Genomic DNA, 15,638 nt, shown 5'->3' on the forward strand with positions numbered 1-15,638 from the left:
AAGCTCTGTCAAAGGGTATGTCGCATTTGGGACACTCACAGTCTTCATGCCAGTCACAAGCAGTTGCTCCAGGTAATCTCCAATTTAGCATGCAACCAGAGGATGATCATGCTGAAGGATGCCATCGCCAGTAGCTATCGGCATCCCATATTTCCCTGGCTCAACAAGTGGCTTGATGATATGACACATGCATGCATGAAACAAATTGGCCAGGCACCGTTACCTCGCTACTTTGTTGGAGATGTGTTTGAGCTTGGTAGTAGGAAGATACCCAACAAGGATCTGTGCATTATGTGAGGGTTGCTGCCAAATTTCCTTGGGGATGTTGCCAATGGTCATGTAGATTGGGTAGGCAGCTTTGTTTCGAAACATTGTAACTTGTGTTTTGTCTGATGAGAGTAGAATTGGGATAATGGTTGCCCCTGGTTTGTCTTTCTCAAGTTTTTTCTATCATTTCCATCAATAAGGCTGATCCATGTGACATAGATGAACTCACCTGTGTGTCCCACCACCATCGCCCTGTATGCATCTCCCTTGTCAGCATAGTGTCATTCAGGTGCAAACACAAGGTAAGAAGCAAGTTCTGGGTCTCCAAACAATGACTTAACACATTCAATGACATCCCAAAAATCGACATCAAAGGCCTCACCTGCAACCAAAATTTCCTGTCACTGAAAACGAGGGCATGGCACCAGCATTTGGCTATCAATGATCTTATTGAGTTTATGGAAATTCCGGTAAGAGAGGTCAAGCTTGTTGCAGACCTATCATATCACTTATTAGCATTATCACTTAGTTGTTCTATGGCGCTTAACTCACTCCCTCAATGTTAAGCAGATCTGAAAATGGGGTGGACCCTTGACCTCGGAGCTTGGCCCATCAAGCAACCTTGAAATCAATGTGTGAGGTAAATGGTGCCCAAATGCCATTGTTCTTGTGGAGTTTTTGACAGTAAGACTGATATCAATGTTCAGTCTCTGTGGGCTCATTGTCAATAATTTCTCTTGCACTCTGTAGCAGGAACTTCATGACATACAGCCCCTGGTGCAAAGGCAGCTCGGCCTCAAGACAGCATGTGTGTTGACCTTCTTGAAGGTCAGAAGGTGCGTCTTCATCCATGGGAAAATTGGCCTCATTGAGCTGAGCTTGGTCTCTAGCAGCTTGAATGGTGGTTCCCAATCATCTTCTTGCTCTGCGACCCAACCATCATTATTGACAATTGTTGAAGTATTTTGCGCCCTTACATTGAAAAAAATGGTAATTTACACTTAAAATTGAGTAAGATATTGAGCTTGTTGTTGACGACAATGAGCACAAAGGTTGCAGACATTGCCAATGACAGCTAACACGTATGACCAATGGTATTACCTTATCTATGTATGGGGTGGGTTTGCAGCAGTCCCCAATGGACTTGTTTCATTTAAGTGTAGGTATTCAGGATTTATTGAGCTATGTACTGGCAGTATAGGTGGTTGATAGATTCCGAGCTAATTAGGTTGGCGCTCCCCCCTGGAAATACCAAGTTAATTAGCTAAGTAATATGTGTGGTCCAGGTGAAAATGTATTGCAAGGCCTTAAAACCCTGGGAACTTTTTCCGACAATATTATTATTTGCATGGCGTGGTGTTTGGGGTCTTGTCATCGCAGGTGAGCAAATTCGCTGACTAAACGAGCACGGTGCGGCTTTCCATAGTACTGTGCGAAAAGTGCCCTTAAAATGGCTTATTAAAATCGACTTCAAGGCCTGGCCAGAAATTTCCGGTCGAAAGTAAAGTTGGGGACCAACCACTGGGGGTAAAAAAACCCAAGTAAACGAAGTCCTTACACCCTTAGGATAAAAATAAGATTCCAACATCCTCCTCGTAAAAATGATCCTTCACGATAAGGGGAGTCAGTAAATACTAAAGGGGGATCGTTATTGAATTGAATCAGGTCAGCCTCGAGTTTTTTGAAAATAAATTTAGCAGGATGATTTAGTAACAACCCAGCCGTCTGTGGGTCTTGTATAGAACTCGATTGGCTGAGATGCAAATCGGGCATCAGGCCTCCGTGCTCAGACGTTCAATATTAATGTGCCTCCATACAACGGTGCATAGCACTGCATGCGATGTTCTGCGAATTCCGCGCTAAGTTCGGTGGGTGTCCTGGTGAAGGGGTGTGTGTACACCGGCTGGGTGCTTGATCACCGATCAGAGCTTGTGAAGACGTATGTTCTCGTGAACTGATCATTTTAAATATAGAGTAACCAAAACCCTAAGTAGCTATGTATAACCGTGTCCGCACGCCCATAAAACGTAGTGTACAAATATGCAACAATGCCTTAGCCTAGATCCTACCAAAACCCAGCTAAATAACGGAATGAGAAGCATTTAATCGGCTCAAAACTCGATATGCTGAGGCTCATGCTCTTCGGGTTCAATGATCTCCCCCTCTGCATTTAGTGGCCAAAAAGAGCTTCTGAAGAAGTTATCAGGGTCATACTTCTTTTTCACCTCGCATAGCTTGGCCCAGTTCTCGCCATAGCAAGCAATGACACGACCAGGAGGTTCTTGCCTGCCTAAGAACTGTCGGCGATATGAATGAAACAAATTCGTTGCAGGTACAGAGGAAATGCATACACTTGGCAAGGGTCCACCGAGCGTCACTGGTGCCAAAGTTTCTGCAATCCACTAACGAACGTGAAGCGTTAGTATAAGAAAAAGGACCTGATGATAAGATATTCACCTCCTCTGCGGAATGGACACAACGTGGATCTTGGAATTCAATATCCCACTGATGCAATGCGGCAACATTAAAGGAAGCCTGGCGCTGTGCCTTCGGTATGCAATTATCCTCGAAATCGCCAAGTGCGCCACCAGCTAATTCGAACAACCACGCTGTGCCCAATATGCAATAAGAGATCGGAAATTAGAACAAGACAAAAAAGACATACTGCAGCCAACAGGCGTGTCCGCAAATTGAAGGACCGTCTTATTCACGATGTCATCGGGAAGCGAGCTAATAAGCGCAGATCGTATGAACCATTTATTTCCTGCTGTTAGGAGGAGACACATCAGAAGACACGTGTTGATTCGATAAACTCCCCTACTAACCTTTTCCACGGAGAACTTGTGCAACGCTGTCTTGTTGATGAAGGAAGGACTTCTCATCGACTTCATTGAGAAGACACCGTTCACCGTCCCACGATGAAATGGCCTGTAAAAACTCCTGGCCCTTCACCTTGGGACCGATGTAGCACATCTGGATAACGACTAGGGAATCCTGCCCTGCAGGGCCAGCTGTAAGCAGAACATTGGCATACAACTCCCGGGGAGCACCCTTGACGCAATCACGAAAGTGCTTGATTAGTGATGGTGCAGTTGCGCGATGAAAACGACTGTGAAAAGCAGTGTGACATTCCGATCCAATTCAAACAAGAGACAATACTCACTAAATAAGATTACCTGCGAAGACGACTGGAACCGGGTAAGCTCTGGCTTTGTAGCGTGTAACGACACCCAAAGCTGGGCCAGCACCGCGTAGTGCCCACCACAATTCTAGAAGTCGTTGAAGATGGGGTGAATAGTATTATATGTACGATGCGTACCTGGGTGTTCTTTGTGGCTGACGAAGATGATTCGACCGTCTGCCAAAACAACTTCTGCTTCCACCAAGTTGTCGCTGCTTAAGCCGTGAAGACGGCCCAGGAATCCAAAGCCTCCTGAGATCATGATGGCCGAACCAACGGGATGAGCCGCACTGATCCACCAGGTGAATGAGGATAAAAATCCGGGAAAAGAAAACAGCTTACGATGGGATGTGATATGGAACAGCGCCACGTCCGCCCGCAAGTGACATCGCTTCTAAAGGGTTTGCCGCTGAAAACTGATCGATCTCCTTCTGTCTCTTTCCTGCACCAAAGGTCATGAAGGCATGAGAGTAAATGGGCATTGCGTAAGTCAAGATGTTAGTTGAAGAATCGAGGAAACTCGGCGTGGCAAACAATGCATTGGGCATGGACTGGGCAAGCCGAGAGGTGGAGGCCACAGGTGGTGCAGGATTGTTGGGTGCATCATCTAGATAGGAAAATGGATCACCCGATGAGGATAAACATGGGGACGGCTTTGAACTGATATCTGGCAGCGGAGAAGGCGGGGCAACAGCGGTAATGGCACCGTCGTCCATGGATGTAAGATTAGAATCCAAGGGGTTAGACACCATAGGTATAAAAGGACCATGGGAGTTGGAGGATAACAACGTCGTGTTAGGGTTGTGACTGCTGCCCGATGTCACAGAATAGGTGGACATCGGTGGGGTCTCCAACGCGGGAGCTGCATAATACAGCCTCCGTCGAGTGGCGGGAGGACGATCGGCAAATGGGGCGGACGATCCGCCTGGGTGAAGAAAATCTGAAACAGTCACAGATGCCAGGTCGTAAGACCTGAGCTCGTTGTCGTCTTCCCTTCTTCGCTTACTGCTAGTCGCAGCATCAGGTATATCTAGAAGCGGCGGGCCAGCTTTGACCTTCCCTTTACTGCCGAGTGAAGACATGTCTCGAATACTGATAAAGGAGCCATCGGGAGCGGGAGGTTCAATGTCGATGTCGGTAATCTTACAGAGGTCGATGATGATGTCGCCTCCGACTGCCCAGCCAGCGGTGCCGTAGCCTCCGGCCTTGACAGAAACAGAAATCGAATGTTTCCTGCAGAACAAGACGACTCTACGGAGATGATTGAATATCTGGCAGAGCTGGAGGCTGGAAACTTACTGGCTAACGTCTGGAGCATCAAGGGGACAGACGACAGCCATGGAAGAAACTTTGACGTCGCCATTAAACATTCGAGAATAGTCTAGAAAACTAGAATGGGAGTCAGAAGTGGGATGGAATGATCTAGAAATACGTACCTGGGATCATCTCTCCGGTACGTGTCTCCGCGAACGGTTGATCTCAGTTCTTGGTAAAGGACATCGGATAGAGAGGGGAAGTTGGAAGCCATATCACGAGAGATTCCCTCCATGAGTTACTCAAAGTAAAGTTGAAAGCAAGAGGGAGGTTCTGATCTGCAAGGTATGAATCCGACTGGTTTTTAAGGAGGGCCTGGTTGTTGTAATTAAATTTTGGGTGAAATTTACAAAATAAATAGGAATACTTTGAATCGTGCATACTGCTTGTGATATGAACGGCGATGAACCAAACTTTACGGTAGCGGAACCGTTCCAAAGGGCGTGGAAGTTATTTTTGTTCCAAACATTTAATTCTGGATCGATCGGCAGTGTCATATTATCGGAGCAAAGATCAACGTCACGTACCTCCATGAATGTTCCACAAACTTCGCCGACTCGCATGGTCTCCCTAGCCGATCGTCCCCTTCATGCTTTCACGTATTGTTGTATGGCACATGCCGCATGTCGATTCAATGTGCTTGGTACGTCACCACCATCCAGCCGCTCCAACTGCGCCGATATCAACATTCCCAGTGGTTGGAGCAAGCCAAATTGACCTATGGGGCCCAGCTGCTGTACGTATTCCGAAGACTTACTTACCTAAGTTCGAGGTCGCATCATCCGCTCCAATCGCGCGCCTTCGCCCTTCTTCAAATCTTCCATCAACACAAGCTACTAGCTGATATGGAATCAAAGCAATCGTCCAGCCCTTCATCTAACTTATCATTAGATTTATTCCTCAAGGTTTAGCGTGAGCACGTCCGCAGCTCAACGCTCAGTAAGCCTGATGACGTCAATCAACCGAACTTGGGCAAAAGAGCGCGACTTTAATATTTCAATTTTCGAATACCGCGTGGCTGTTGCGCCATCAGACAAGATAAATATTGGCACATTGGAGACAGCTTCCCAACATCCCGGCGCGTATGACGTTTAGCATCCCTTACCAGTGCGTGGTGCCAGTGAAACCCTCAACGGCAGTTGAACCCCCTTCTCAACTTCACCTTCTACTATTGGAGCCATCACCAAGCAAGCCTCCCGCCGAATACGTTCGGTTTTGTCGCTTGTGGCGAACTCGAACTTTCCTATTATCTCCGTAAGAAATACTTGAATTTCGATCACCCTGAGTGAACATTCATTTAGATTCACACCACCGTTACCGGACAGTCCGTTAGGACTCACGCAAAGCGCCATCCAATACACGACCTCGCTCCTCCGATGAATGTCATCCTAGAAACAAATTGGGGTTCATGCGTATTGATAGCGACAAAACGCTTACAGATTGGAGTACACCCCAATTGACGTCACCTTCTTCTCCTTCGCTGTTCCATTGAGCCATCTATCCGGGTTGAATACGTGTGCATCCTCGCCCCAAAGCTCCTTGTTTCTGACCGATATGAGCGCACCGTCAGAAGAAAGAATGTTGGCGCTGCGTGGAGCCTCCTACCGGTTGTATGCTGCAATTGATGCGACAATCCGGGTACCCTTCGGGATCGGTAGCTCATGGATGACGTCCCCAGATCGCGTGGTGATCGGCTGTGACAACGGAAGGACGTCATCTTGACTGGCGCATCTGTACGTATGATATACGATACAAGAAAATCTCAGAACTTCCTACAAGGATAAGTAAACGTCATGATAGCCGAGATACTGCTTGTACGACGTCACGCACTTTCATCACAGCAGTAGTATATGGCATAGCGTCAAAATCAGCTATCGTGAAATTGGCATCCCCGCGTGCATGCACAGCAGCTTCTGTTTCCCATATCTCTTCTCGAAGACGGGATTGGATCTTGGGCTGTTTGGCCAGCTCGAGAAGCGCCCAACTGATAGTGTTCGAGGTTGTATCGTGACCTGCAAAGAGGATAGTGCTGGGCAATTATAACACTCCGTGATCGGAAAGCTGTGCAAATATGACAAACGGATCAGACCCACCGCATCTGAGCAAACAATTCCTCTTCCGTTAACTTTTCCTTTGCATCTGTATCCATATTGGCTTTGACTGTGATGTAGTTAGATATCCTAGATGTGAACAAGGCTGTTGAGAACATGACCTACCAAGTAGGCTAAATATATCTCGGTTGCCCTTGCCCTGCAATAGCATCTCTGCCTTTTCTTCCACCAACTGCTTTGCAACAGATGTTGCCATGTTACCCATCTCTCGAATGCGCGTGATACGTGGGCTTTTGTCCACCTCTTGGATGTAGTCGAGAATCTGAGCTGGGATATACTTTGAGAGCTCCCGGAAGAGTATCTGCCCATCTGACGGAGATCCAAATACGTCACTCCTATTGCAACGAAGACACATTCAATTCAGATCGGTCAAGGCAAACCCAGATACTTTGAAAAAGTCAAGACTGACATTACACTATTGTATGAGCGCGCAAGAGCCTGGGCGCTTTCGTTTATGTCAATGGAGCTAAAGCGGATATCAAAAGCAGCTGAACATGAGATGAGAAAAAGGTGTTTGTGTGCCCTGGATAGTATGTACCTTCGCCGATAGCATCCAAAGTTGCGCGGGACAGCCCTAAAGAAACATTGAATACCGCTGATCCCCCCGAGTTACTAATGATCTCCATCCATTCGTTGCTCATCTGTGGGAATTTACGTCATTGACGGGTGTCGAGGGTAATTGAGTGACTTTGATGCCTACAGACTCGGCGCAGTTCTTGAATGAAAGTAAGAAGGCTTTGGATGCTGATGTGCTGAATCCAGGGACCATTATTTTTCTGTGTCGTCTGTGATCGTCGCCTTCAAAAATTGGATACAAACCATTCATTGTTTTGATCTGGTGGCTGAAGACCTACCATGTGCCCAAGTAACTCCTTTTCCGTTGATCATCTTGGAAACGACGCGGCGCTCGGGTGGTTTTGGAAACCGATAGCCTGACTTTGAAAACATGTATTGTAGGGCGGCTGGATCGGAAACCATCAATTGGTCTTCCTATGAGTTCGCGAAGGATGAGGAAATGCATGCCACAAGTGTGAAGTTCGTTACATACGCCAAAAGAGCCCTTGAAACGAACAATATTCCCATACTTAGCTTGCCACTTGAAGTCAGCCTCCGCTGCCTGACCTTGGTAGAGTTCTTTCAGATTCCCTGATGGACAAATTAACAGCGGAAGGATCCAACAAGACAGAATAGACATACCCATGATAAATGATGCAGGCTCTGGGCCAGGGACGCCTGCCAAAGAGATACGAGTGTAACGACGGTATACCCCATAGACAATCGCTAGAGCCACAAAACCAGCAGAGAGAAAGACAGGATCCATGCTTACAAGAGATACGATTTCAGAAATCATTCGAAGGTAGCTTTATGAATGTCTCTGGTATGAATTAGAAGCTTAGAACCAAATTATGACGGTCAACGATATGGGCTCTCTGCGGCGGCAGTGCGCAGAGTGGACTCGGAAGTTGCCTATCTTTACGAGTTGATGATTTCGTGAGTGTTGAGTTAATTCCAATAATTCTACCTAGGATGCAAAAAGAAAAATCAGATGGATATAGAGTGTTGGACATGTCATACTAAAGCCAACGATTCTTCGTTCTACTAGCATGTCAGCTCCAGCCTGAGCTCTTGCGAACGCCTTACATGCAGTCGGCTGGTAAGACATCCGGGACTCCCCGGTAGTGCTTATCTGTATCGACGTGCCGTTTCAAGATGACCCTCGCGTTCTAATTGTAGCTACGATGATTGATAGTCATTTCTCATTATGCCAGTAATCATGACAGAAGTACTCACCCTTCAAGTTGTCCCTATAAAACTAGGTCACGAGCGGTCCCACGGGGTGGCTCGCCAGGTCATGGCTTGCGGTCATCCACTGACACTTCTTGTATTAGTAGCCTAGGTTGTCAGTACATAAGTACTTACTATCGATGGATCATTCGTGGCCTGCTTATATCACTGAGGTATGGCGGTCGTATTTTTTGAGACTTCAGAAGGGATATAGTCGTTCCGTTCTATATATGATGGATTGAGTAGAACGAGACTTCAGTTTCAGGGGCGGGTGAGCCGATAAAGGCCACGTGTTAGTCATGGTGGCAATGCTGAACGTTGAACACGACAACAAATTACTGGCCCAATTGGTCTTCAAGCGTCAAGCTGGATTCACATGGACTTTTTATCGCAGACTTATATCGCCCTTCGTGGTCCAACAGGCGCTCCTCAGTCTGCGCAGGATACGATCGCAAAACTTAGTGACCGGTTGTCTCCTTCCACCCTCCTTGCGGATAGACGCGCTGCTGTCCTAGCTTTGAAAGGTTTGGTTCGCGATTGCAAGGAAGATGTCGGTGAAAGGGCCCTTCCTGGTCTTCTCGAAGTCCTACAGAATGATGCAGAGATAGATGCGGAAATAGCCAAGGCCGTGCTCGAGACTATTACTCAACTCTGTGAACCCGATGACGATGCCAAGGACCTGGCGTTGAAACACACAGACTACGTTATCGGAAACGAACAGACAGTCCATGTTTTGTTCCTTCTCCTTGGTGACACACACTTCTATACCCGTTATGCGACTTTACAGTTGCTCTCGGTACTACTACAGAACCGCCGTTCTCAAGTTCAAGGATATTTCCTCAAGGCCCCTGCTGGTACCTCAAGTGTCATTGCTGTCTTGGAAGATAAGCGCGAGATCATTCGTAATGGTGTGTATCTTAGCTACTCCATCTCATCCACGCGTGGTACACTGGTAGACCTGCTCATACTACCTGTCTCCAAAAAGCTGGATGTCGATCATAACTTAGTCCTCACGTGGCTGTGTTTGTCCTTAAGTTCTACATGTAGCAGGGCTTTTAAACACAGTGTCCGATGCAGGTCTACCAAGGCCGGCATAAGACTCGTTGCTTTCCCTCACTAACGCCAATACAATTTCAGAAAGCATCATCATGATTCAAATGCTTATTTCTCAAAGCCCTGACATTCAGAAGGTGCTCGCCTTTCAAGGTGCATTTGAAAAGCTCTTCAATACTGTCACACACGAAGGTGGATTGGAGGGAGGTGTGGTCTCACAGGACGCACTTCGATGTGTGGATAGTCTGCTTCGGTATAATAGCTCAAATCAGGTGACTTGATGTTCTTTGCTTGAAGCGCATTTCCATTGATATCTATAATAGAGCTACTTCCGTGAAACGTCTCTTCCATCATTGTTGTGCTCCCTCTTACTCTTACCGTCCAAGCTTTCCCTGCAAGATTCAGTTCCACAAGAGTTTGCACTGCAATTTTGGGACTCACAAAAAACGGCAAATGTCTCACTGGTGCTTGGTATTATGGGAATGTTAGTTGGATCTAAAGGCAGCGTCAGTAGATTCCGATGTCTTTCCTACATTTGTTTCATAGTTTTCTCAGAGCCAAGAACAATTCGTCTTTGTACGAGGCTTTGTCGAACTAGCCCTTGCATCCAATGCACCGACACCCCTCAAGACTCAGGTCCGTTTTATACGGCAAGCATCTCACAATATAAAACCTGATTGTATGCGTGCGTTAGGCACTCCATCTCCTTCCTAGCACGTTGACTTTCCCGCTCTCGGAGGTGATTTTGACCCCCTATATGCCTGTGCCTGAGACACGCGGAGAAGAATGGGACAGACTGGAGCCGGCGTCCGCGCTCGATGCACTTGTAGAGCTCGCACTCCATGGAGAGTACAATGGGTTATACAGTGATAGTCGTACCAAGGAGGGACTTGAGCTAAGGAGTGCAGCTGTAACTGTTTTTGATGTACGTCATTGTCCTCGTCCTCCCACAGAAAGGGTCAGCATTAATATGCTGTAGAACTTTGTGCGGAAAGAGGATATCAGGCAAGCCATTGTGCAAGGGATGCTTCCTCCCCAACGTAAGCAACATCTTCCATACCATCCAAACAGGATCCAGATTATATTTGCAGAATCAAGTGAGGTTCCAATGATATCGCCCCTTCTGCATTCTCTCTGCCTCTCCCCATCGTCCCCTCTCAACATCGCTAATGTGACCTCTACTCATCTCGCTACACTCCTCTTTGCTCACCTGCTCTCTGGGTCCACAAGGGCAAAAACTGCGGCCCGGTCTATCAAGCCTTCCTCCAACGTTCCTGGGGAGACTTCGGGTCAAGGAACACTTTTTGTCCCTGCGGATAGTACTCCAGCGCCAACGCTGGCGGAAGAGGACGAGGAAGATTCCCCCCAGAGTTTGTTGCACCTCTTTGCCGAGAACCTCTCGTTGTGCTTCCTATCTCGCTCAAGAGCTGAGAACGACCGTGAAGAACGCGAGTGGAATAGATTGATTGTTGGGTATATCTGTCTGCTTGCACAGTGGCTCTGGGATGACCCTAAAGCCACGAGGGAATTCTTAGAAGCCGGCGGGCTGGGCACAGTGAGTACTCCGCCCAATTCTGCGAACACTTACGATACCTCAGGAACCCATAGCTAGTAGAGCCTATTAATCAAACCTCTGAGCCGGAAGACCTCATCCCGGGACTTTGCGCCTTTCTATTAGGCATCTGTTACGAGTTCAATCGAGAACCGGGAGAGATCACTCGGCATGTGCCTCTGATCCATTGTCTTGCACACGTATTTATATCTGCGTATTTAACAGTGCTACCATACATCCGATCATCTCGCGGTTAGGCGTAGACGTGCTCCTCGGTCATATGACTCGTGTACGAGAGCACGACTGGTTCAAGTCTATCAGTCCCGAGTCCATGGTACTCCGTTATCCATCCAAGGCACTTCAAGGCACTCCAACTGCCGAACAAGAAGGCGAAATATGGTTTGACTGGTCTTTTGTCGACTTTTGGAAATCAAATCTACGTGCGCTGCCAGGTTTCTCTCCATCACATAGCATTGAACTGACGACTTCTTTTGAAGATACCGTCCAGAGGGGCCTGACAACGGACCCAAGCACTTTGGCTTCATCGTCAGGTCAGTAGCAAGTTACGAACTACCACTGGCCACATTGACTTATTTGGGGCAACAGGTCCAAGTGCAGAGTCTGCAATGCTCATCAATTCTCTCAAAGACGTCATTCGCTCTCAGGTGCAGGAGATAGATACATTGCAACGTCGTCTCAAGGAATTATCAGTTACTGAAGCTCAGGTACGTAGTCACGGATGTATCCGGACGCTGATGTTTACTATTAATAACCGACAGTTGGCTGACTCAGAGGCGCGTATTGCGGAACTTGAAGCTGAATTACAGACATCAGATGGCAAGAAGAGGGAAGTTGAGAAGGAGCAGGAAGATCTTCTGGTCCTCCTGGATGACATGAGCACTAAGCGCAGACGAGACAAGCAGCGGATGAGAGAAGCAGGCATGGAAGTTTCCGAGGATGAGGCGGATGATGACGATGAAGATGAAGATGAGGGAGGGGAGGAGTAAAACCCAATACCCATCGATTTTTATCTTTGCTAGGGCCCTACCGCATCTAGACCTCAAGTACATAGCGTTAGGCAGGATACCTGTAGTCACCCCGGGATTGACAGCATGGCTTGAAATTTAATCATTGCAAGAATCTCCTTTGTCCAGCATTCTTACGTTCCAAGCACCAGCGTTCCAGTTTGATGCTACAGGAAAGGGAGATCTGCACGACAGAAATTTGATATTCAACGTTCCTGACAATATTACAAAGTGTTTGCGATTGTATCACCCACAGCTAATCCAAATGTAGCGCGCTGCGGAAGGTGCGTGCGTAAGATATGGTTAGACCAAGGTCAAACTACAAGAAGATCCGATAAGATGTGGTGCACGAGGTGTCACTGGTCGGCGGAACGGAAATGGGGGTATTGATATGCTGTACAAAGGGGGCTGTACGTACTTGCCGATTATTCAGGATTATGGTACGACGCTAGCAATGAGAAGACGTAAGGGTTTGAGAGACCAGACCAAAGAGGGACAAATGCCGAGGTACAGTAAGATGATGCTATGCTATACAAGTGATCCGCGATGAAAGGGATGGGCTATGAATGCGCGACGCAAGAGATATCCAAGAAAAAAAATATACAAGTTCTGAAGGCTCCACACCTGTGCAACTCCTGTGAATCATATTTGTCTGATGGTGACCGTCTCTTCCGCATACCAGATATCCGGTGGTAACCGGCCTCCTTACATAGCCTGTCCGATAGGAGCATTGGTCCAAGTATCCCAGAGTGCCTGTCGTGTATGGCTATCTGCCAAGGATGACGCGAATATGACAATTTTCCACACATCTTGGAAATTGCTTGCGAGTCCTAGACTAATCCGCACAACACCGAGCTCGCGGCCGACGACTTGCTCAAAGTCTTTGAGCGTGACGCTGAAATACAGTCGCTCCATCTGATCTTGAATCCCAAGTAACGATGCTGCACCCCCAGGATTGCACATGCAACCTGTGCGAAGAGAAATGTTCAAGGACACTGCAACATGCTCAATGAAGCTGTTTGGGATCATCTCTCCTGATGGCTGCAGCCAAAGGATTCATTAGTATGACGATAGTAAAATAGTGGAAGCTGAGTACTTGCCGAGAGGAAGATAAGAGAGATTGTAGATCCGCTGTCACCCTGTTCTCCGACAAACTTGAGTCTCCTAGAAGGAAGCTTGGATAGGATATTAACGACAGGGGTTCCGGTCGAATCATGTCTTAGACGAGAGAGTGAGGTGACAAGGTAATGGGTAAGACATGAGAGGCGGAGAGGGAGGAATGGCAGATATACAGAGAAAAATCGTAGACCGTCTGTGATCGCGGGTAACGTCATGAAATTAATGGTTCCATCCTAACAATGCGAATAAATTGGAAAGCACGTAAATTGGAAAAGAAGCATACTTCAAACTGTTCATGAAGAACACTTGTTCTAGTAAAAATCGAACCTGGCACCTGGACGACATCAACGGTTCCCCCAGCGAACCATGGACGTTCCAAGATCTTTAGAAACGACTCCTTGACAATGAGGGCTCCGACGCCTGTCGGATAACCAAACATTTTGTAGAAGCTGACAACCATAGCATCAACAGGGGTTTCCGAAAGAGAGATGACAGATGACGGTGCGAGCGCGGCAGCATCAAGAAGTGTGTGGTATCCAAGTGAAGATGCGAATCCGATGATTGAGAGTGGATTTTTCGTGTTAGTGATATTGGAAAGGCCCGTTAGGGCAAAAAGCGAGGTAGCGTTTTGTGGTTTGTGCTGACTCAAAATATCCTAATCGGCATTCAGCTACTAGTTACGTAAAGTTGAGGCGCATATACGTGAAAGACATACCTTAGCAGTAGATAGAACGAAACCTCCAGTACTAGTTGATGGAATGTAATGTACTTGAGCTCCGCGACGTGAAGCATACTCTCGGATTCCATGGACGCTATTATGAGAGTCGGCACCGAGGATATAGCTATTATTGGACTTGAAGGGATATGCTTCCCCAACGAGCTTCAATGCGGCTGTTGCATTTGCTGTAAACACGACGGTGTATCCTGGCGGGGCTCGAAAGAATGAAAGAACCGCATTTCGCGCCTCGTCAGCGCACCGTGATGATAACTTGGAGCTATGACTTGAATGAATAATGATCGGCGACTGATTTATAGAAACCTCCATACCTATTACTGACCGAATGTGTGTTTCCCATGACGGTTTCGGTTAGGAATGCGCCGTGAACGCGAACAAGGCTCTCAGGATATTGTGCCCCGCCCATGTAATCCACATATGTTTCACCGGTTCGATCTAATCTGGCGAAATCTGTTCTTCGGAGGGTGTCAAGTATCCAGGTGCTCTGATATTCTGGGAACGATTTGAGAAATGCACTATATGCGCGTGCCTCAGCATCTTGTCGCGAGCTCGAGGGTGTCAAGGGCGTGTATGTTGTCAGTATCGGGGATAAATGAGGGATGTTCGGATGATAATCATGAGGAGGCGCCAAAGGTTTCTCGCACACAAGTGTATCATGCGACGATATTGATTTCAACAGTGAAGCCTGCGATTTGTGGCATCTCAGACTGATACGAGATACTGGAGCGGAATGATTGTGGTTGGTGTCAACGCCGACGCGCTGTTCGCGAGATTGATGGGGAACCACAAGGGAGGAGTGTTTGTGACCCATGGCGGGGCTCCTGTTGAATGATATCGGAGGGTGAACTATAAAGTACTTTTATATATTTAGCCCTGACATTTCAATCGGGTCACCTTAGGCTATCTGACCAATCCCTCCGGAGACGTTACCAATTGCGCCGAAAGACCATAAGGCGATCCAAGAAGACAATCTACGGTAATTAGTACTGCTGTGGGTAAATGGGCATAAATTACAAGTGGTCCGTGTGGTCCACTGTTCGCCTTTCCATTTGGTGTTTAATAAACTTGGGTGCTAGAAGCAGCTAGTCGCTGTATTTTTGTTGTTGTACTAATATGCGGTGAGCTCGGTAATCAGATCATTCATATATCAGCCTGCCTGTCAGCGTGGTACAACATGATGTCGAACCTTGGAAATGGACACTGGTCAGTAATTTAACAGACAAACCTGGACACATTGGTGATAGTCTACTACTACGGATGGATCCCTTCTTGGTGGTGTACAGCCAGCATAAATCCGTGTTCGGCTCCAGCGCTTCAGCTCTACTTGCTCTAGCATGTGTCACATCTTATCATTACGCCCGTCAGGGGCACTAGTGAAAATTGATTGACGCTGTTCAAAGTTCAACGATCAGATCCACGTTTAATCGTGCGGTCGATGCTTACTTCTAGAGTGAACGACAGAAGCGATGAACCTAATGTGAAACAGATACTGCCA

The 15,638-nt window shown here is 47.3% G+C and overlaps 5 protein-coding genes across 5 annotated transcripts; 1 reads left to right on the forward strand and 4 right to left on the reverse strand.

Annotated features, from left to right (window-relative positions):
- Nucleotides 1-219: 219 nt before the first annotated feature.
- On the reverse strand, nucleotides 220-544 carry EDB93DRAFT_1256052 (uncharacterized protein; the record flags this gene model as incomplete). Its single annotated transcript, XM_041453885.1, has 2 exons — nucleotides 220-447; nucleotides 497-544. 2 exons carry the CDS (start codon nucleotides 542-544, stop codon nucleotides 220-222), a joined length of 276 nt encoding a protein of 91 aa, XP_041301912.1.
- Nucleotides 545-2,378: 1,834 nt separating this feature from the next.
- EDB93DRAFT_1095139 (uncharacterized protein) lies at nucleotides 2,379-4,976 on the reverse strand (the record flags this gene model as incomplete). Its single annotated transcript, XM_041446665.1, has 10 exons — nucleotides 2,379-2,564; nucleotides 2,619-2,669; nucleotides 2,725-2,876; nucleotides 2,933-3,034; nucleotides 3,093-3,376; nucleotides 3,431-3,536; nucleotides 3,587-3,738; nucleotides 3,791-4,699; nucleotides 4,748-4,837; nucleotides 4,885-4,976. 10 exons carry the CDS (start codon nucleotides 4,974-4,976, stop codon nucleotides 2,379-2,381), a joined length of 2,124 nt encoding a protein of 707 aa, XP_041301913.1.
- Nucleotides 4,977-5,853: 877 nt separating this feature from the next.
- EDB93DRAFT_1243333 (cytochrome P450) lies at nucleotides 5,854-8,194 on the reverse strand (the record flags this gene model as incomplete). The annotated part of the gene is made up of 13 exons (XM_041452128.1): nucleotides 5,854-6,043; nucleotides 6,103-6,150; nucleotides 6,200-6,307; nucleotides 6,368-6,534; nucleotides 6,593-6,791; nucleotides 6,856-6,922; nucleotides 6,979-7,208; nucleotides 7,283-7,361; nucleotides 7,412-7,514; nucleotides 7,538-7,671; nucleotides 7,728-7,863; nucleotides 7,922-8,019; nucleotides 8,071-8,194. The coding sequence occupies 13 exons, from the start codon at nucleotides 8,192-8,194 to the stop codon at nucleotides 5,854-5,856; spliced, it is 1,683 nt and encodes a 560-aa protein (XP_041301914.1).
- Nucleotides 8,195-8,967: 773 nt separating this feature from the next.
- EDB93DRAFT_1181160 (p115 like vesicle tethering protein) lies at nucleotides 8,968-12,455 on the forward strand. The gene is given in 13 exon segments (XM_041450654.1): nucleotides 8,968-9,566; nucleotides 9,796-9,983; nucleotides 10,035-10,217; nucleotides 10,267-10,347; nucleotides 10,406-10,636; nucleotides 10,691-10,751; nucleotides 10,803-11,266; nucleotides 11,320-11,432; nucleotides 11,489-11,700; nucleotides 11,740-11,742; nucleotides 11,761-11,814; nucleotides 11,870-11,988; nucleotides 12,043-12,455. The coding sequence occupies 13 exon segments, from the start codon at nucleotides 9,035-9,037 to the stop codon at nucleotides 12,268-12,270; spliced, it is 2,469 nt and encodes an 822-aa protein (XP_041301915.1). The 5' UTR covers nucleotides 8,968-9,034; the 3' UTR covers nucleotides 12,271-12,455.
- Nucleotides 12,456-12,993: 538 nt separating this feature from the next.
- Nucleotides 12,994-14,954, reverse strand: EDB93DRAFT_1095173 (PLP-dependent transferase; the record flags this gene model as incomplete). The annotated part of the gene is made up of 5 exons (XM_041446669.1): nucleotides 12,994-13,322; nucleotides 13,385-13,640; nucleotides 13,691-14,062; nucleotides 14,123-14,402; nucleotides 14,455-14,954. 5 exons carry the CDS (start codon nucleotides 14,952-14,954, stop codon nucleotides 12,994-12,996), a joined length of 1,737 nt encoding a protein of 578 aa, XP_041301916.1.
- Between the last annotated feature and the right edge of the window lie 684 nt (nucleotides 14,955-15,638).

This window comes from Suillus bovinus, assembly GCF_016758785.1.
Source record: "Suillus bovinus strain UH-Sbo-P2 chromosome Unknown EDB93scaffold_110, whole genome shotgun sequence".
Taxonomy (NCBI): Eukaryota; Fungi; Basidiomycota; class Agaricomycetes; order Boletales; family Suillaceae; genus Suillus; species Suillus bovinus.

Bases quoted from the DNA above. Each gene is read 5' to 3' on its own strand.
- EDB93DRAFT_1181160 (XM_041450654.1), top strand. From the start codon at position 9,035: ATGGACTTTTTATCGCAGACTTATATCGCCCTTCGTGGTCCAACAGGC. The intron at 10,637-10,690 runs GTACGTCATTGT...AATATGCTGTAG, and splicing joins CAGCTGTAACTGTTTTTGAT to AACTTTGTGCGGAAAGAGGA. The intron at 10,752-10,802 runs GTAAGCAACATC...TTATATTTGCAG, and splicing joins AGGGATGCTTCCTCCCCAAC to AATCAAGTGAGGTTCCAATG.